Source organism: Podarcis bocagei (genome assembly GCF_964188305.1).
Source record: "Podarcis bocagei genome assembly, chromosome: 14".
Taxonomy (NCBI): domain Eukaryota; kingdom Metazoa; phylum Chordata; class Lepidosauria; order Squamata; family Lacertidae; genus Podarcis; species Podarcis bocagei.
In genome coordinates, this window is record NC_138139.1 from 49,217,720 (window position 1) to 49,238,145 (window position 20,426).

Sequence of the window (20,426 nt, forward strand, 5' to 3'; positions counted from 1 at the left end):
GTGTGTGTCACACAGGCCCGGGGAACCTGCAAAATTTGGTATCAAATTCAACTTCCTGAGAATTATTTTTTTAAAAAACAACAACACAAAGTTTCTAGGACTGATGAATGTAAAGATATGCTTGAAAGAGTAAGATCTCAGATGCCAGAGAGGTAGGTAAAATAAATTCCCAGGAGTCAGTACAAACACTTCAGTCAGTGACCCGTGCAGCTACTTGTCCTTTCTTGTGAGCAGCAAAGCCAGGATAATTTGTAGAAAACAATCAAGATGGCAGAATAAATTATGTGAAGAGAATATATGCATTTTTAAAAAAAATACAACATTCGGGGAATACTACAGTCCTTGGCACATAATTCCAATTTGCTTAGCCGAGAGCGTATGCATCTCTGAAAATTATTATCCCCATTTTGCAGAGGGGGAAACTGAGGCAAAGAGAGAATGGCTACACAGTGAGATTTGAACCATCATTCTGAAGGTGTGTCACTCAGAAGATGGAGTGGGCTCGTTCTCTGTTGCTCCAGAGGAAAGATCTAGAACCACATGTGTGGAAACAGTAGAGAAGCAGATTTAGGAGAAAATTCCTAACCGTGCGAAGGTGTTCAACAGGAGAACAGCCTGCCTCAGGAGGTGGCAGGCTCACTTTCACTGGAAGTGTTTGAGTGGAGACTGAATGCCCGACTGTAAGGGATTGTGCCCTCGAAAGATCCTGCACTACAAATCCTGGATGAGAGGGTTGGACTACATGGCCTCTGAGGTCCCTTGCAACATGATGAAGAGCATGGGCTTTTCTGTGGTGGCGCCCCAGTTGTGGAATGCTCTCCCCAGAGAGGTTCATTACATGTATTTCAGCACCAGGCAAAAAACATTCCTCTTTACCCAGGCCTATGGCTATTAAATAACCCGTGCCTTTAAAAGTGTGGGGGAGAGGATTGTTATTATTATTAAGAATGTTTTACTATTAGGCTGTCTGTCCGTATGCTTTTTTATTATGTTTTTATCACTGAAGTTCTGTAATGTGTTTTTAATGTTAGCACTGCCCTGGGATCTTTTGATAAAGGGTGGTATATAAATTGAAATAATAATAATAATAAAGTCAGAGACTTCCTGGCTCTGAGCTCACATTCTCAGCCACAGTGCTGACTGAACCCACAATGCCAGAAATCTTATGCTGGTGCATAAAGGTATTGAAAACAGAGGAAGAACCCTCTTGGTGTTCTCAATCACAGCTGAAAAGGCCATGTGTGGTGATGGAAGGCTGTTAAAGAGCAGCCACAGGGAAACTCAGGGACTCAGCTGGTGAATCAGAGCCACACATTTTGCCCTTTTGGATGTCAAACGTCAGCTGTGCCAAAGTCAAGAGTTTGTGGTTTCGTTTTCAAGCCCGCAATCGTACTTTAACCCGTGGGTCTCATAAACACCACAGCCTCTGACCTAGACTCGGCTGGTTCAAGGAAAAAGGAGGCATACTTGACATTCCCAGTTCAGCTGTTTTATTCTGCAATCCATATCTATTGCGCTGCTCAGGAAACGGCACACCTCTCCCAGGAATTACTTTAGGATGCAGCCAGTTCTGAGGAAGTGATCGCAGTGGGGAGAACAGGCTCAGCGACTGACAAGCTCAAAGAAGGGTTGGAGATATGAATGGCTGTAAAAGTCACACCTTTCCGAGGAAATTATTTCTGATGAATACAGCTAGCTAAATGAATACAAGAAACTCCCCATTTACACACGTATCTTTGCGAACCTGGAAGTGGCACAGAAAGGGGCAAAAGCAGCCGCAAAAGAGCACGAAAATGGAGCGAAAATAGCGGCTAGCAATCCCACAAGCCTTTGCACTGACCTTTGGAGCTGCAGTTCTCAACCTGTGGGTCCCCAGATGTTGTTGGACTACAACTCCCATCATCCCTGAGCTCTGGCCTTGCTAGCTAGGGGTGATGGGGGTTGTCGTGTCTTTATCCCCATCCTACCCAGAGATGCCAGGGATAAAACTTGGGATCAAACAGCCTCGGTCCAGTATATCTGAAGGACACTGAGGTCCAGCGCTGAGGGCCTTCTGGCGGTTCCCTCACTGCGAGAAGCCAAGTTACAGGGAACCAGGCAGAGGGCCTTCTCGGTAGTGGCACCCGCCCTGTGGAACGCCCTCCCACCAGATGTCAAAGAGAAGAACAACTACCAGACTTTTAGAAGTCATCTGAAGGCAGCCCTCTTTAGGGAAGCTTTCAATGTTTGATGCATTACTGTGTTTTGATATTTTGTTGGGGGCTGCCCAGAGTGGCTGGGGAAGCCCAGGCAGATGGGCGGGGTATAAATAATATATTATGATGATGATGATGATGACGACATCGGTTGGAAAGCAGAAGGTGGACTGCATAGGCCTTGGTCTGAGCCAGCGGCCTTCTTACTTATCGCATGCTTGCATTCTTAGTTCCTCAAACCTTTGCCCATTAAAGCAAGGTGGAAGCAATGCTTTCCCTGAGCCACCCTGACATTGATTTCTGCAGTAGGCAAGCTTTGACTAGCTAGTGCAATGGGTCAACACACAGCACCTCAGGAAACCCTATCAAATGAGAAACCCTATCAAACGAGAGAGTGTTTGCCAAGTGAGTCACCCCTTTGCAGAAGCGGAGATTGTGTTGTTCCCGGGTCACTCATTCATCTGCGGGTGTTTGCTTCTGTTGTTCTCCCTATTGGGTGCTTAAACAAACAGGCCTTCCTTAACGATGATGCCATCCCTGAGAGGAGGAAGCTGGGCATTTTTGGCTGCTGCAAGAGCGTTCGGAGATTTTTCTCCCTTCTTCTTTTCTTAGATGGGTGTTGCCCAAAGAACGCCTTTTCCCCTTTTGTGCTTTTCTGAAAAGGGAAGGCCCAGACTGAGAAAACGGATGACGCATGCTGGCCGGCCCTCACTTTGGGGTCAGACAACTCTTCTTCCAAGTAGAGATGTGTCGGCCAAATGGCATCCGGCTGCGGCAGAAACCAGGGAATGTCAGAAACCTCAACAGAGAGGAGCCCTCCTTGCTTTGTTTTGTGGAAGACAAAAAGACAGCCAAAACCAAAAACAAGCCTAACCTATTAGTCAGGAGACTGTCTGCCTTAAAACTGCTTTGGGGACAATGAGTAGGATAGAGGTGTCAGGGAATGGCAGGACGAAGGGGGTGGGGTGGGAGGCAACAGCTGGGAAACCCCCTAGGGAAACCCCAGAAGAAGAAGAAGGCTCAGAGCCAGGGGATTGGTGGTGGGGCACCGAGGAGAGGTCAGAGGGAGATTAGGAGGAGGTGCTGGATGCTGAAGGGGCAACAGGCTTTAGTGAGCAGGAAGAGCTGGTGACAGAGAGCAGTTCAGACTCTGAGGCTGAAGCAGAGGAGGGGGGGTCAAGAGGCTGCTGAAGACTCCAGGGAGTCTCCCTCTCCTGCTGCGACAAGTTCCCCTCCTCACTGGTCTCCAAGAACGTGCAGAATAATCAGGAGCGCAGAACAGAGGCCAGAGGGGCAAAGGCACAGTTTGAGATTGCTTGGGAAACATCCAGGCAAAAGGTGGGAAGATCTTAAGTCCCAGCAACTGCTCCACAGGAGGAACTGGGAAGTGTTGCTGAGTTGTATGCCATTTCCTTGACTAAAGAGTTAACTTCACTAACAACAGAGCCTTGAGTCTTTCATGCTGACCTGTTTCTGACTCTAGCCCTGACAGCAGAACTTGTGGAACAACTGGAGAAGAAAGACCAGGGCTGTCCGAAACCTGTCGCTTTAAGCTCAGTAGAGCTTTCTGCTTTCTCACATGCTGACACTGCATGTTTGGTGCAACTATTCATAAAGGCGAATGCGTGGTTTTGCAACGCAGATTCAAATAATTGTTTCAGAGCAGGTACATATTATTATTGCCAGCAAGTAGCCTGACTGGATGTCATGCTTCCCGTTCAAAAGTAGAGGCATTGCTCAAAGCGGTATAACTCAGATCTAAATCACTATTAATCATCATCCACCAGAGCTATCGGCTTCCTCATTAAAAACATAATCCTGTGCATGTTTACTCAAGAGCAAGCAGCATCGTTTTCAGTGGTGCTTGCTCCTAGGTAAGTGTGCCTAGGGTTACGGCCTTAGTCACATTTTTCTTTCTGGATGATCTGGTTGCATTTTGAAACCTCCTGTTGTCTCGACACACATATCTGCAACAGCCAATGCAATGCTGTCAACTGCTAGGACTGCTACCAATACCATATTACAGTGGTACCTTGGGTTAAGTACTTAATTCATTCCGGAGGTCCGTACTTAACCTGAAACTGTTCTTAACCTGAAGCACCACTTCAGCTAATGGGCTTCCTGCTGCTGCCGTGCCGCCGGAGCACGATTTCTGTTCTCATCCTGAAACAAAGTTCTTAACCTGAAGCACTATTTCTGGGTTAGCGGAGTCTGTAACCTGAAGCGTATGTAACCCAAGGTACCACTGTACTGGGAGGAGAACAGCCATACAGTTTCTACCACTTGCCGGCTTCTGATCAAAAAGTCAAGTTCAGCAAAAGAGACTATCAGCCTGAGTCAGAAGAATGAAAACACTTTTGGAACAAGGGCAATGAGGAAATAACCGAGCCAAGCCCCACACTTTCCATTCACAACTTTGCAGCTCCCCCTCAAGCCAATGTTTGCCAAGCTGTCAAGAGGTGTAAAATGTCATGTTCTTAGTTGGCCCAGTGATGTATTTTTACAATCCATAAATCCATCACTCTCCTCAAATCTGGGACGTACAAAATTGAAAGTGGCTGTTTTAGGAGTTAAGAAATCCAACTGGGAAACGCTTAAGACAGGAAAGGCAGGAAAATCCAGAGGTCTGTTTGACTCTCCCGGAGATTCTATCTATAGCCTTTGGCATGTCACATGTTGTGACAATGATTGCCTCGGCTGGCTTGTTCCTTAACCTTTCTTTTGATTCCCCAGTTGTTGTGTTGCATTGTATCAGTGTCATTCTATTTCACCTATGCATTTAGTGTCATGATGCTTTGAAAAGAGCCCCTCTGCCCCAAGGGGCTTGCAATCGAAAACAAACACTCTTGATTTTGCGGGAAATGTATTGCTTGGAGTTGTTTTGATATAAAATAAATGTGCTTATTGAAAATAAAAAATATACACAAGGAAACGACAGAGGGAGGGGGAAATGGAGGGATGGGTGGACAAGGGGAGAATGGGCATATATTTTAACGTTCATCCAGTTCACATTTAAAGCACAAGCCTTCCCACACAGAAACCTGTAGCTTCCCCAAGATGTTCGTTCATTCATTTCCTTGCTCCTCTTCATTTACAGAATCTCAGAGTCCGCACAACTGGAGGCACAGAGTTTTTCACCCGCTCGGCCACAAAGTTTAAGGGTGCTTTGGCACAGAAGTTCATGTTTGTGGATGGAGACAAAGCCATGAGTGGCTCCTACAGGTACGTGGACTTCCTAGACACCGCCCTTTAGAGGCCAGCCAAGAATCTGCTGCTCTGCCTGCAGTTTTTGATAAGGAATTCAGTGCCGTGTGAAACCAGACAGCTCAGCTGGCAGAGTGTGAGACTCTTAATCTCAGGGTCAATTCCTGCATTGCAGGGGGTTGGACTAGATGACCCACACGGTCCCTTCCAACTCTACAGCGGACACGAACGCAAAATTCACACAGCCTCTTTCATTCCGGCAGGCCTTTCAATAGTTTAAGCAGAAGCGGTTCATGGGGGTGGAGGCAGAGCTTGGGACCAGTTTATTTGGGGGGGTCGCCTTACCACAAATAGGCCCACTCAGCTGCTTCGACCTGAGGAACAGACAAGTCACAGGCGCCACACACTTTTGTTAGGACGTGGCAACCCTTTGCCACATTTTGCTGCACATCCCACTTGTATTCCACTACTTCTACTGATGCAGTGTATTGACCCCTGCACCCAATACACCAATCCCCATCTTCATCTCAGTCCTATTTGCATGGCCAGCAACTAACATCAAAATTCCGCTTTGGCTATTGCTTTCAATAGGCAAGTGGCCTAGAAATATTTGTAATGTGTTAGAATAAACACACACACACACAGTGCCGCATCACTGACTGTTATGCTTTCCAAACCAGAAAACAAAAAGTCAAGACCAAAAGTGGGCATCTATAGGCGAGCAATAATTAGCATAAGTGCTCCATTCACGTTCTTATTATCTGGTTGACATTTTGATTACATTTTTTCCCATTGTTATGGCAAATGTGATTGCAATTTTTGTTCAGTTTTTATGCTTATGTCAGTTCTTTGTTTATTATCATGAAATTCTTTGGTCCTCAGATGGCTGGAAGGAGGCAGGCAGGTGAAGAGATTTAGAAATTAATTAGGGGGGGTCTGTTTTCAGGACAGAGCAGAATTGGATGAGCCTACAAATTCACACACTATTGTATGATTTTTATTCTTCAGAATTATGCCTTTATGACGGCTGCATTCACATGCAATGCTCAGCCATAGTTTGTTTTAACCATGGTTTGTTCCACAAACCGCGAATAATCTCAAAGACTGGGTATAACTTCTACAAAGCTTGGTTTGTTTCCCAGCTGATCTTGTCTTGAGCCTCTGTAGCTCAGCGAGCATCTGAGACAGGGTGTCTCAGATATTAGGGGATGATATCAAATCTGATTTAAAGCCATGGTTTGTAGGACAGCTTCACACCATGGTTTATTGCCATGAAAACAAACCATCGTTGGTCTGCTGGGCTGGGATTGTGCATTCCAGCAAACCCACAGTTCCCATAGTTAGATGAAAACAAACCATGGTTTGCCGTTGAGTGCAAACTAGGCTATTGGGAGGCAGATTTTAGCAGATCTTTTGTTTTCATCTAAACACAGGAAGGGGCAGGCAGTAAGTCATTAATAACTCCCTGATCTGTTCCTACCCAGCTTCACCTGGTCCGCTGCGAGAACCGACAGGAACATCATCTCGGTCCTCACAGGACAGGTGGTTGAGGCATTTGACAAGCAGTTCCAGGAGCTGTACCTCATGTCTCGGGGGGTCAGCCTGAAATCTATCCCCATGGAAGAGGAGCCGGAACCAGAGCCTCTCATATTACCAACTCTCGCCCCCGTGAACCCAGCCGTGGTGAAGAAAATGTTCAACCCCAAGTATGCCCTCGTCAAGGCGAAGAGCGCCGAGCAGATTAACAACAGCAAGGCCAGCAGCGACAAGAACGTCGCCGAGCAGCAGAAGGCCGAAGCGAAGAAGAAAGCCATCCCGGAGGCTCGGGTATCCGAGAGGCCCAGCGACATCGTCGAGACGGCGCCGCCTATTCACCCGGGTCTCCTCAACCTGGAGAAAGCCAACATGTTTGAATACCTGCCAACTTGGGTTGAACCCGACCCAGAACCCGGGAGTGAGATATTGGGCTACATCAACATTATCGACCCCAAAATCAAGAACATCCAGCTGTCGCAGATGAACCGCATCAAGGTGTGCGACGTCTCAAAAGCCAACGCCCAGCACAAGAAGATGCTCAGGCAAAAATCTCAAGAGGCTAAAAGAGGCCACGACAACCAGCCTGCCACGACGCCTTGCCAGCAGCTCGATGCCGCCGCTGGCCCGGCCCAAACCCAAGAGGCCCGTCCGAACCCCACAGCCAGCCCCACGGAAAAGACTCCCGGGAACTCAAGGAATGGAGAGACATTCGCCACTCTGGCCAACAGTCAGCACTTGAAGCAGCCGCTGGACGCACAAACTCAAGGCCAAGGGGACAGCAAGGGCGCTGCACCCCCAATCCCCAAACCACGGACAGTCCACGTGACGGACTTGATCTCCGCGAAAGCTGTCTGTGCCGAGGACGGAGCTGCTTCGGCAGAGGACACCCAAATACAGTATCCGGGGACCGGGGCCACAAACGCAACACAGAATGAGAGTCCTGAACAGGGTCCCAATGCAAGGAGCAGCTGCAAACTCAGTCGGCAGGCGTCCGTCTATGAGGAAGCAGCCCCCTTCCCCGTGAACGGGGTTCAAGGGGGCGAGGCCGAGGAGGAAGAGGAAGAGGAGGACTATGTGACGTTAAGTGACCACGAGAGCCTGTCCGGCAGCTCCGCCACCAACCACAGCCAACTCCACTCCGACACGTCCTCCGTCTCCGATGAATACTGCAAGGGGAGGCGGCCGTGCGGGCCTCTGCGGAGGACCAATTCCGACTTCCTCCCCAACGGAGGCGGCCACAGCCCTCAGCACCACCCAGACTTTCAGAGGAAGCTGAGTGACCCCTACATGAGTCGGGGCACCTTCCCCAGTCCTCTGGGGAGCCCCCAGCCGATGCTAAGCCTGGGGGTGGCCAGCCAAATGAGGAGGAGAAGCGACAGCGTGGAGGAGATTAGGTGTGTTTTGGGAAGGGACCGTAATCCGCATGCTTTGCCCGACGGCTACAATACCTGTCTGAGCAATGCTCCACAGGTAGGATTATCTGTTGTACCCTTTTACACTTAGCTTGTTGTAAAGTTCTGTAACGTAACAAGAGACGGCACACGAAGCACAGCTGAGAGCTAATATAGGTCAAACCTATATAGGATCAAACCTGTAATAATATAGCTTTGATCCCAATGCATGATTGCTGTGCTAATGACTGCGACTGTCACCTGATAATCTGTATTTTTCACTGGGTGGGGCAGATGGGAGGAAGGTTCTGGAGGTGGGAAGTCTGGCGTAAGAGACGCCAAGACAGTCATCAAAAGATCTTGGCCAAAAAGCTGGTTTGGTTGTGCATTCCAAAATGGTAGACGACTCTATGGTCACATTCACACAATACATTTAAAACTTTAAACAGATGTGGCTTCCCCCAAAGAATTCTGGGAGCTGCAGGTGGTTTTTTTAAAGAGTGCTGCAACTTGTTCGGAAACTCCTGTTCCCTTCCTCACAGAGCTACAATTCCCAGAGTTCTCTAAGGAGAAGCCTTGGCCTGTTAACGCCTCTGGTAGTTCTGCTGGGGAGGAATACAAGAGGTGCCCTAAAAACTCTCAGCATCCTTAAACGACACTTCCCGTGATTCCTCAAAGGAAACCACAATTGTTTAGAGTGAAAGGATATTGCTTCAAACGGATAGAGCACATTGGGGCTAACACTGGGTGCAAGTGAGAGCGATCTCAGTTCTCCAAACGCTGGTTCTTATGCAGCCGTAACAAAACTACGCACTGACAAGAGAGAGGTATCAGCACCCTGACAAATAAATACTTAGAAAAACAAGTCTTCGGGGGTGAGGGGAGAGGGGAGGGTGCCGACCAAAGGACTGAGCGCCCACTTTCAGTGGCTGTTGCTGGGTAGAGCTGGAACGAGACAGAACACCGGGTGGAAGAGAAAATGGGATGGAGCACTTTAAGGAGGACTCACCGCTGCAACATTTTGTTGCAGGCCCCACACGTAATCATTTAATTTCATATCGCCAGAGGCGATACGTCTGCCAGACTCTGACACTTCAACACGGCCTCCGCTCCTCCCAAACCGCTGCATTTTGAGGGGAAGCTGATCTGCGTTAGGAAATCGGAGGAACAGCCCCAGGCCTGCGGGATTTCGGGCCTCTGCCGTCCCAAATCACGGCAGCCTCTTTGGCACCTAAGCGAGAGCAGTGTGTGTGGATTTTGCCACCTATGCAAAGCGGAGTCAGGCATGGCCCGGCCTGCCCACGAAAACACACCCTTCTTAAGCCGCGTCACTGTCTCTCCTTGTTCCAAACGCGGTCATCAAAAGCATAGATGCCTGGGCGCATTCTCACACGAGAGGAGCGTCACAAACACGCTATAAAACAGGGAGGGCGGCATTGCAATGGCTGGCTTTGTGAGATTTGCAAACAGGCTAAGTAGGCTGCAGCTCAGAGCCTTAGATAACAAGGGGCCTCTCAATAAATTTTATTTGGCTAAATTTCAGGTTTTGCCCAGCCGGCAAGAAATAAATAGGCTCATGGCAAGTTACATATTTTTGCCGAGTTGTACATTTCCAGTTGCATCCTCGCCTACGTATGTGTATAAATGGAAATATAAAACTTCATTATTTCTATTTTCATTGTTCTTCCTGTTAGAATAATACACATTTGGTGGGAGGGGGTAACGCTATGGGGTCTTTTACATTTGGCGTAGCTTAACAAGGAAGATGCTTGTAAAAAAATAAGTCCATATTGTTCAAAACTGCATACAAAAATGTGTTTATTAAGAAAAACTCGCACTAAAATATTGATTGGTTTTCATGAGAATTCTAATTTTTTCCCCCTTAACGAAATAGTAATTGCGGACTGTTGCGGAAATATGTGGGAATTGATTTTAAGACTGGGGAAACGAGAAACTGAGAGCACCTAAATTGCCAGATCTATCCATCCTTATATAGGTTGCACCCTTACTTCTGAGTAGCTGTGCTTAGGAGGCTTGCAAGCCATGGGTGATGTAAGAACATAGTTCTGTGGATGAAAGAAAAGTTATCTGAGCCAAGCACAACACATTATCTGCCTGCGCTTGGCCACTTAAGATGCTGATGATACTTTCAACTCGCCTTCCCTCTCCCAGGGGCCGGTCGACTTTTGCAAGGCTGGGTGTGCCAATGCCTTTGAAGTCTTGACACAGCCGCGTCCCCTGACCTGGCATGCTATTATTGACTGGGTCAGACTGGTTTCTGTTACGCTTGCAAGATGCTTAAACAGGCCAGGTGTTTCGGGCTGCTCTGATGAGCTGCCCGTTGCCACTGAGAGCTCAGAGGCCCTTTCAAAATCGCCTCTGATGCAAACCCTACCAAGTAGGGTTGCCAGTTCTCCAGGACTGGCTGACAGCCCCCCAGGTTTGCCTGGCCCCCTCCAGGTGGCAAGGGAAGGCCTTGAATCTCCAGGCGAGCAAGGGTCCCTCTAATACTGAAAAATGATTAAGACGACAATGTGTGCAGGATGCAAGCTTCTTCAGCCTGGAAAGACCTGGCTGCAAATTATTGTATGAACTCTCGGGGAGTCCTCTCCCCTGCCAATTAACTTCCATCTCTAGGGCTCAGTGGTGCAAGGATAATCAGGATCTGCCCCATGACATCACCAGCACCCACCCCCTATGTGTCAGGTTTGAGGTCTGAAATTCTAGAGTCTGGGGTGCTCCTGACCTGCCAACGCTACTATGAAATCAATTCCCTTTCGTTGTCTGCTTTCTTCATTGCTTCCATTTCTTTGCATTATAATCTTCTTGCCGCCGTCCTCAAATACGAAGTTATCACCTCATGTTCCACTGAACCCTCCCTATTACTTAAGAGGAAGAACGCAAGGCCCCCACCCCTTTACATATTTTTTAAAAGTATAATAAAACTTGTTGCTGTTGAACTGCCAACAAATATGCTTCCCCCACACCTGCTTTTAAAAAGGAGACTGGGCAAGCTCACAGAGGGTGGATTTATCCATGGCTACTAGTCATGGTGGCTAAATGGAACCTCCAAGTCCAGGGAAAGTCTACCTCAGAGTAACACTTGATGGTTAAAGGCAAGAGAAGAAGAGGCCTGTTGCCTCCATCACAGCTCCTCCTTCCGTGGTGCCTCAAGAGTATTAGAAAACTGTAAGGATTGGGTCCCTGAGTTTCCTTCTTGGGGGTTATTGCAGCTTACCTGGATACAGGATCCGGCTTATCATTCCGGGCATGATTATGACAACCATGGGAAGCATTTTCAAATAACTGGCTAGGATGGACCCGGCCTTGGCATGATTGAGGTTCTTTGCTGAGAGAGACCTCTGGACAATGACCTGTGAGAAAGAGAGAGAGAGAAAAGGATGTACCGTATTTTTCGCTCTATAGGACGCACCCGACCATAGGACGCACCTTGTTTTAGAGGGGGAGAACAAGGGAAAAAATTCTCCCCCTCTCTGCTCAGCGCCCCTTCAGCGAAGCGGCAGGAGAAACGGGGCCCCTTCCATTTCTCCTCCCGCTTGGCTCTCCCGGCTTCAGCAAAAGGAACCCGAAGCCTGCGGAGCGCAGCGGAAACTCGTGCTGCGCTCTGAAGGCTTCAGGCGGCTATCCCTGAAGCGTGGAGAGTGAGAGGAATCAGTGCGCAGCGCACTGACCCCTCTCGCTCTCCAGGCCTCAGCGAAAGCAACGCGTAGCCTCCGGAGCGCGGAGGGAGCGCTCCCTCTGCGCTTCGGAGGCTTCGCATTGCTATCGCTGAAGCCAAGGAGCCTGCATTTGCTCCATAGGACACACACACATTTCCCCTTAATTTTTGGAGGGGGAAAAGTGTGTCCTATAGAGCGACAAATACGGTACCTCACGGATTGGGAATCCTTTCCAGCATAAGGGCCACATTCCCTTCTCTGCAGCCTTCTGAGGGCCACTTGCCAGTGGCGCCCAAAGCAACACATGTTGATTTTCCCTTTCAACAGCAGGCTAGGTTCTATACATTTTAAGATGGTGCCCATCGACTGCAGTTACTATTAATTCTTCCATTAAAAAATCTATTACCAAATCAAAGAGGACACCTGCTTTAATCCAAAGGCTGTTTGATAAAAATCAACACATCTAGCCAATTGCACACTGCAGCCTTAATTCATTGTCATCAAAGCTGCAGATCTTGTATGCAAGTACTGTAGCTACCTACGGTCGATTCCCTTAATTCTTTTCCACAAAGGTGGCTGGCATTGTAGGCAAGAGAGACTTAACCATAGCATCCTATTATTTATTCAATAGGGCTGATTGTATGTTTTATAAAACCAATATAGGCAGGGCTAGATGACACTTGGCACGAAGCATTTTAAATTATGCTCTAGTACAATAAAAAAAAAGCTAGAAAATTGATTTTTTGAAATGTACCCAATGGAAGTTCGTATTTTTAGGAAGCTGAATCCTGCGGTTTTTGACAACTGATTCTAGGTTTTGGGGGGGTTGGTTGGTTGTTTTTGCTGCGCTTCAATAGAATTGCAGGATGCACACAATCCTGAACAAAGATGGATGAGCTCTCCCAAGCTCATCTCGCATTAATTCAGAAAGGGCTGAAATCTTAGGAACCCCCAGACCATTGTTTACAAGCCAACGTCCAGAAAAATGATTCAAATTCCAGCCTCTAAAATATTCCACTATTCAATGTGATGGAGCGACGTTGCTCTGTTTCATTGTGTACAGGGAGAATTTAAAAGGCTGCACGGACAAAAACCAGTGGCGCTAGGTGAGGACAACCGCTTCCACTGCCAGGTCCATTATCGGCCTTGAGCTTTGCAACTGCTCTCCCAACAGCTGGCTGGAAGTTGGACGTTGTAGCCCAAAACATCTGGAGAACATCAAGTTGGGGAGAAGCAAGATAAGGGGAGAAACCAGAAATCCTTCTCTGGCTCAGATTCCGGCCCCAGAAAATAACTCTGGGGTTTGTTAAAGCTCATCTCTCCTTTGAGTCGGGCATGGACAAACTCGCAAAGTATTTTTCCTGAACCTGACTTGGGAGAACTTCAAATCCAGCGTCCCAAATCCTGCCAGGGTACAAAGAGTTGCTTCTGGTGCAACCAGGAGTTTGAGGTTGGTTGGTTGGTTGGTTGTTGCTGTTTTCAACATTCTCTCCTTTGAACAGCGCCTCCACCCCAAATCCTTATCAAAATCTGCTTCAAGAGCAGGCCATCCGTGGAGAGGGAAGCTGTCGCTTGAGAAAGAAATATCCACATTTGCCCTAAAAATAAAAATTTGTGGTTATGATGCACCGAAGCCCAGTACTGAACTGCGTTCTAAAGCAATAAATCACCAATCAAATTGTGCCTCTGCTGTGAACTTGGGACCAGACTACATGTGATGGCAGCAAATTCCCTATGGGAAAAGGGGGTCACTTTTAATTAAATTGCCTCCCATCCTCCTTTGCCACCTGGAGCTCATCAGAGAATGGTTCAGTTCAGCTCTGATTCATCCATTTGTGTCCAGTCATCAGACCACCACAAAAAAAATACAGTATTAAATAGAATGAAGTTAGTTCTTAACTTAGGTGAACTGCAACATAAACATTCTTAGAATGCCAACCATCCTTGGCAGATCACAACATGCTCCGTTAAAACGAAAAGATTGTTCCACTGTTATGAAATATTAAAATGAAATAAAACAAAATGATGCCAATCTGAATAAACCTCTGTGAAACCTAAGTGAAGATTGGCATAAAACAAGTGGAAGATTCTGAAATATCTTCCTGGCAAGATACAACATAATAATTTTCTCCTCTCCTCGCTTACTACAGACAGAAAATGCACGGCCTCCGCAGTTACATATTTATCTTGTCCATCCAGCAGATAAATTACAGGCTCGCGGTCAGGCCTCTCCCCACCTCTCCCTAAAATTTGCCCCAAAGTGTTGCTCTCTCAACACACTTCAATATATAATAATATGTACAAAGCCTTCAGCCCATTTTAAACCACAAGGACAGGTATGTCCAGAATACGGCATATTTCTTAACTTTCTTCCTAGGGTAGCTAAAGGCTGGTTCAGGTGCAAAAAACAATTGCCTGGTGATTAATATTAAGGGGGGGGATTTAAATTGCACGGTGAGTAAAGCCTGGGAGGGTTTGTTTTAATAGACAATGAGTGCATGCATCCTGCTTTGAAGGTGACGTGGGTGTCTGAGTATGCTGCTTACAAAAGCTTGTCTTGTCCATATTTTCCCACTTCGCTGTTGATGGGCAGGACTAAGCATGCTGGTGACCTTCTCAGGTTCATCAGAGAGCTGAGGGCTGCTGTCTTTTGGACCATTACAAGGGAAGAAGATCAACTAGGCATGGTGGGACTCCATTCCACATAGGGATGGAGGGGGAATTCAATTCCGTTGACAAACTACCCTAAGTTCGGGACACGGGTGGCGCTGTGGGTTAAACCACAGAGCCTAGGACTTGCCAATCAGAAGGTCGGTGGTTCAAATCCCCGCAACGGGGTGAGCTCCCGTTGCTTGGTCCCTGCTCCTGCCAACCTAGCAGTTCGAAAGCACATAAAAAGTGCAAGTAGATAAATAGGTACCGCTCCGGCGGGAAGGTAAACAGCGTTTCTGTGTGCTGCTCTGGTTCGCCAGAAGCGGCTTAGTCATGCTGGCCACATGACCCGGAAGCTGTACGCCGGCTCCCTCGGCCAATAAAGCGAGATGAGCGCCGCAACCCCAGAGTCGGCCACGACCGGACCTAAAGGTCAGGGGTCCCTTTACCTTTACCCTAAGTTCACACTTTCTCCATCAATGCATGAACTGAAACTCAACTAAGAACTAACTTAGTTGGTCTTTAAGGTGCTACTGGAAGGAATTTTTTTTATTATTGAAACTCAACCATCCTTCAAAATTTTCACTTCCATAAATTTTGCAGTCCAGTTTTTCCAGCCAAATAATGTGTAAAATAATGCCAATGCCGGGTGAAAGTGTCCACCCAAATGCCTACGTTGTTGAAAACAACATACAGAGATGCATTTATAAGGAGGGGTTGCTTTGCAAACATGTGCGTATTATGAAAACATTGCAGACAAAAACATGCACGTTAGGAGAAATCTGCAAATTCTTGTGAGTTTTCAGGATAACTTTCTTTTAAAAAGCACAAACTGATATATGTAGGAATAACAGAGACGACAGGAGGTTGGATGCAGGTGAGCTGTGCAGAAGTAAGCTGGCAAGCATGCTCCAAGCAAGCTGCCGGCTAGCACTGCCGAGGCTCCTTTTATTAGCAGAAGTCAACTATTGGAAACAGTAGCGAAGCCACCCTGAACTTAACGTATTTCCATCTAAGCACATTTCCAGTGTTAGCAAATGCACGTGTCAGCAGGTGTTTCTCTAAAATGTTCCCCCTGATACTTGATTATGTCTGCGTCCCTGGTCATGCTCCAGCCAAGCGTTATGTCTAGTAAACAAATCTGTGAGAGGACAAAAGATCAGGGGGGGGGGACCCTATTTTCTAGCCAAGAAGGCAAAAGGTCAGGGAGAGCAGGCGCAACACTCCTTGACATACTGTTGCATGCCTGGTGCAAGGTTTGCCTTCGCAAAGTGGAGCATTACCTCCACAGATATAGATCCGTGGAGAGAGGATTGGAAGAATGAGAAACATGTATGAGAGAAGCCAAAATGGTCCGATTCTTCCATCCATACTTCCAAGTCAACATGCAAAGGATCTGTACATAAGATGTAAGGAGAACTCTACTGGATTGGGCCAAAGGCCCATCTAGCCCAGTATCCTGTTCTCACAGTGGCCGACCAGATGCCTGTGGGAAACCTGCAAGCAGGATCCAAGCCCAAGAGACCTCTCCCCTCCTGTGATTTCCAGCAACTGGGATTCAGAAGCACAGAGCACAGCCATTATGATTGGCAGCCATCAATAGCCTTAGGTAAAGGACCCCTGACTGTTAGGTCCCGTCGTGGACGACTCTGGGGTTGCAAGCGCTCATCTCGCTTTATTGGCCGAGGGAGCCGGCGTACAGCTTCCGGGTCATGTGGCCAGCATGACTAAGCCGCTTCTGGCGAACTAGAGCAGCGCACGGAAACGCTGTTTACCTTCCCGCCAGAGTGGTACCTATTTATCTACTTGCACTGGCATGCTTTCGAACTTGTAGGTGGGCAGGAGCAGGGACCGAGTAACGGGAGCTCACCCCATCACGGGGATTCAAACCACCAACCTTCCGATCGGCAAGCCTTACCTCCCATGAACTTGTCCATTCCTCTTTTAAACCCCGTGGGAGGGAGTTCCATAGTTTAACCATGCACTGTACGAAGAAGGTTATTCTTTTATCCGTCCTGAATCTTCCAACATTCATCTCAATCATTGAGCCCACCAGTGTTAGGAGAGAAGGGGTAAAACTTTTCTCTACCCATTTTCTTCCTGACATGCAAAACAATTTATAAACCATGCTCTCTGCTTACTTGCCTTTTCCATAAACGAAAAAGTTGTCACGGGAAAATTGCACCAATCCCCTTGATCGTCTGTGCATGGGGATGCGGGTGGCGCTATGGTCTAAACCACTGAGACTCTTGGGCTTGCCAATCAGAAGGTCGGCGGTTCGAATCCCCGTGACAGGGTGAGCTCCCATTGCTCGGTCCCAGCTCCTGCCCACCTAGCAGTTCGAAAGCACGTCACCAAGTGCAAGTAGATAAATAGGTACCGCTCCAGCAGGAAGGTAAATGGTGTTTCCGTGTGCTGTTCTGGTTCGCCAGAAGCAGCTTAGTCATGCTGGCCACATGACCTGGAAGCTGTACGCCGGCTCCCTCGGCCAATAAAGCGAGATGAGCGCCACAACCCCAGAGTTGGTCATGACTGGACCTAATGGTCAGGGGTCCCTTTACCTTTACCTTTATTCCTAGTCTCCTGTCCTAGAAATGAAATTCAGCCAGCGGTGCTGCCAGCTGGAATCACAGGAGCAAAGAAAGCTAAGTTAGACCAGTGATCTGTCCCTTTCCACTAAGGCAGCCTTTCTCAACCTGTGGGTCCCCAGATGTTGTTGAACTACAACTCCCATCACCCCTAGCTAGCAAGGCCAGAACTCAGGGATGATGGGAGTTGTAGTCCAACAACATCTGGGGACGCACAGGTTGAGAACTGCTGCACTAAGTGCTCTTCCACACTTCCGTTTGTCCCAGATTTCTAAGCATGGGACCAAGAGGTTTTTCCTTTCATCCGGCCCCAGGAAAACCTGCCGTTTACCGCTGAATCAGAACAAACTTCTATCAGGTTTGCTGTGGGAAAGCAGCGGTGCAAAAGAAAAACTTCTCATGCCCATGCCTAGAAACCGAGGTACAAAGGAAGTATGCCCTAATGCACATAGATTTTCCTGTGCCTTCTTTGGTTGGAGAACTGCATCACCAAATTGGGAGAAGCGACAATTGCAAAGGAGAGCTACGTTTCACACTCTGGGGAGGGTTAATTTGGTAGGTTGCCATTAAATGCAAAAGGAATGAATTTCTCCCCTGCACTAGTCCAGAGCAATTAACATGGGCAGGCTCTGGACTTCTCTAAGGAACAAGCAAAGAGAGAATGCGCAGGTAAGACAAGTCCAGTTTGGGCCTTTTATTTGGAACAATAAAAGTAGACGGAGGAGGACAGGATCCCTCCTCTCCTCTTTTTTTTATAATATTTTATTAGGTTTTATCAATAGAAAAGTCCAGAAAAATACAAAAACAGAAAAATACAAAATCACAAAATACAAAAGATACAAACATTAACCACAAAAAAGAAGAAGAAAAAACATATAAAAAACAAAGCAAAAACTCCCTCTTTCTTTATTTCTCATCTTTAGTTAACTTTTTTTCCTGACTTCCTCACGTCTCCCTTTTTTGTATCCCTTTTAGAAATTGGTTCAGCAAATTTATGTCCTATTAGTTTATCTATTATCAATCCCATCTTACATTTTACCTTGTTGCTAGAACCCCTTCAATTCATTTCAATGTCATCAGCATTCAAAAATTTTACAATATTTCTGTAAATAAGTTTTAAATTTCCTCCAATCTTCTTCCACCAACTCTTCTCCCTGGTCTCGGATTCTGCCAGTCATTTCCGCCATTTCCATGTAGTCTATTAGTTGCATCTGCCATTCTTCCAAGGTGCGTAGGTCTTGTGTCTTCCAATGCAGGATCCCTCCTCTCCTCTGGTTCATCCCCATCTCTCTCCTCGATTCCAGCTGGCTTCTCATCTTCGCAAACTATTTTTTGAATCCCTGATTCTTATCAGCATGTGAATTTCATTTCTGGCACAGGAGACCCTGCAGAATAATAGGGCAGAACTTTTCTTCCAATGAGATCTCAGTGGCAGCCTTAAAGCCCTGTGCAAGTTTACCCAGAAGTTAAACTCCTCTCACTCTCTTCCAGACAACTGCAGTTTTGAAAGCTGCGGGTGTCGTAAGTGAGGTTTTTTAACTGGATTTAGCTTTGCTGCATTTGTGGAGCTTGGGTGCACCCCACTTGGAGACAATTGCGATGAAGCGGTATATAGATTTTAGTGTGCTGAATAATAACAGCAAACACCAGGAAGGCTGACTCCCAACATCAAAAAAGGACATCAAAAAAGCAACAACAGCAGCAGCAGCAGAAGCAGCAGCAGGGAGGCAATGTTCAAATGCAGGTGAAAATTCAGCTTTTGCAAGCTGAAGGGGGGAGAAATAGGGATGCTCCAGCAGACTCATCATCTTCAAAGCAGAACGTAACTATTCATTATCTATTAAAGTCAGCCCGCCCAGGCCTTATTCACAGGACTGTTGTGCTATTGTTCCCATTGCACAGAAGAGGAAAACTAAGTCTTCCGCTTTCCTTTGCTTGCATCCGATAAGCGGGGGAAATGCAGAATGACTTTTGATGGCACTCCTGTGACTCAACGGAAGTGCGTGATTCACCTTGGCTTGGTGCAAGATCAGGCAACAGCCAGCCCTGCCTTCGCCTTTTTCCTGGCAATGAAGCATATTTCAGATGATTCACAGCTGAGGATGTAAGAAGGCATCGCTTTTCATTCCTCACTGTATTTGTCTCATGCAGGGTTGTTTCCGTACTGCTGCAGTTTGCCTTTTGCCAAAAAACTATGTTATTGACCTCACTGCCTGCTGTGTTGAAATTATGTGGCTTACGTAATTTATGCAATGACATAAGTTACCTTGTCATTACGATATTCCACCCCATTCGTTTCACTGCAAAGGAGATGCAATGCAAGGACGGTGGGAGGGGAACATAATCAATTATATTTCATTGGTGGACTGACAGCAACAGCAGGAAATAACCATTGTGTTCATTGGATTGATGTCCATTCTGAACATGGGAGATTCTGCTCCTTTTTTCAGTAGAATTCTCCAGTATCTTTATTTGTTGCATGCCGTGTTGGCTGAGAGAGTGAGTGAAATGGGAATCTTTGCAGCCATTGATAAGTCCCAATGTTAAAGAAATGAGGGGCGTCCTCTAATTTCAAAATGCACTTTTGCTAATCTTTGATGCTGCCAAATTTGGAACAAAGGTGCACCGTTCTGACTGTCTCAAAGAGGGGGGAAAGGACATTGTAGTTCTTGGAAATGATGATAATAATATTTTATTTCTTGTACTCTGCCCATCTGACTGGGTTGCCCCAGCCAATCTGGGCAGCTTCCAACAGAATTCAGTCATCCCTCGGGTTACAGATGCTTCAGGTTGTGTTTTTTTCGAGTTACGGACCTGCCGAAACCCGGAATTACCGGAACGGGTTACTTCCGGGTTTCGGCAGTCGCGCATGCACAGAAGCACCAAATTGCAACCGTGCATGCGCAGACGCACCGCTGCGGGTTGCAAACATGCATCCTGCACGGATCACGTTCGCAACCCGAGTGTCCACTGTATAAAAGAACACAACAAAACATCAAACATCAAAAGCTTCCTGATACCGGGCTGCCTTCAGATGTCTCCTAAAGGTTGTAGAGTTACTTATCTCCTTGAAATCTGATAGGAGGGCGTTCCACAGGACGGGCGCCACTACCGAGAAGGCCCTCTTGCCTGGTTCCCTGATACTTCACTTCTCACAATGAAGAAGCCACCAAAAGGCGC

The 20,426-nt window shown here is 47.1% G+C and overlaps 2 protein-coding genes across 4 annotated transcripts in view; one reads left to right on the top strand and one right to left on the bottom strand.

Annotated features, from left to right (window-relative positions):
* The window catches only part of SLC5A10 (solute carrier family 5 member 10), a 99,774-nt gene that overhangs the window by 38,231 nt on the left and 41,117 nt on the right, over positions 1 to 20,426 (bottom strand). For both annotated transcript variants that reach the window (XM_081169532.1, XM_081169533.1), the window contains one exon: positions 11,565 to 11,700. In XM_081169532.1, the coding sequence (XP_081025658.1) occupies positions 11,565 to 11,700 (136 nt within the window). The remainder of the gene's footprint in view (positions 1 to 11,564; positions 11,701 to 20,426) is intronic.
* FAM83G (family with sequence similarity 83 member G) overlaps positions 1 to 20,426 on the top strand; it is a 42,288-nt gene that overhangs the window by 17,088 nt on the left and 4,774 nt on the right. The window contains exons 4-5 of one of the 2 annotated variants that reach the window (XM_081169456.1): positions 5,293 to 5,417; positions 6,884 to 8,405. In XM_081169456.1, coding sequence (XP_081025582.1) covers positions 5,293 to 5,417; positions 6,884 to 8,405 — 1,647 coding nt within the window. The remainder of the gene's footprint in view (positions 1 to 5,292; positions 5,418 to 6,883; positions 8,406 to 20,426) is intronic. The other variant, XM_081169457.1, reaches the window with a different exon arrangement.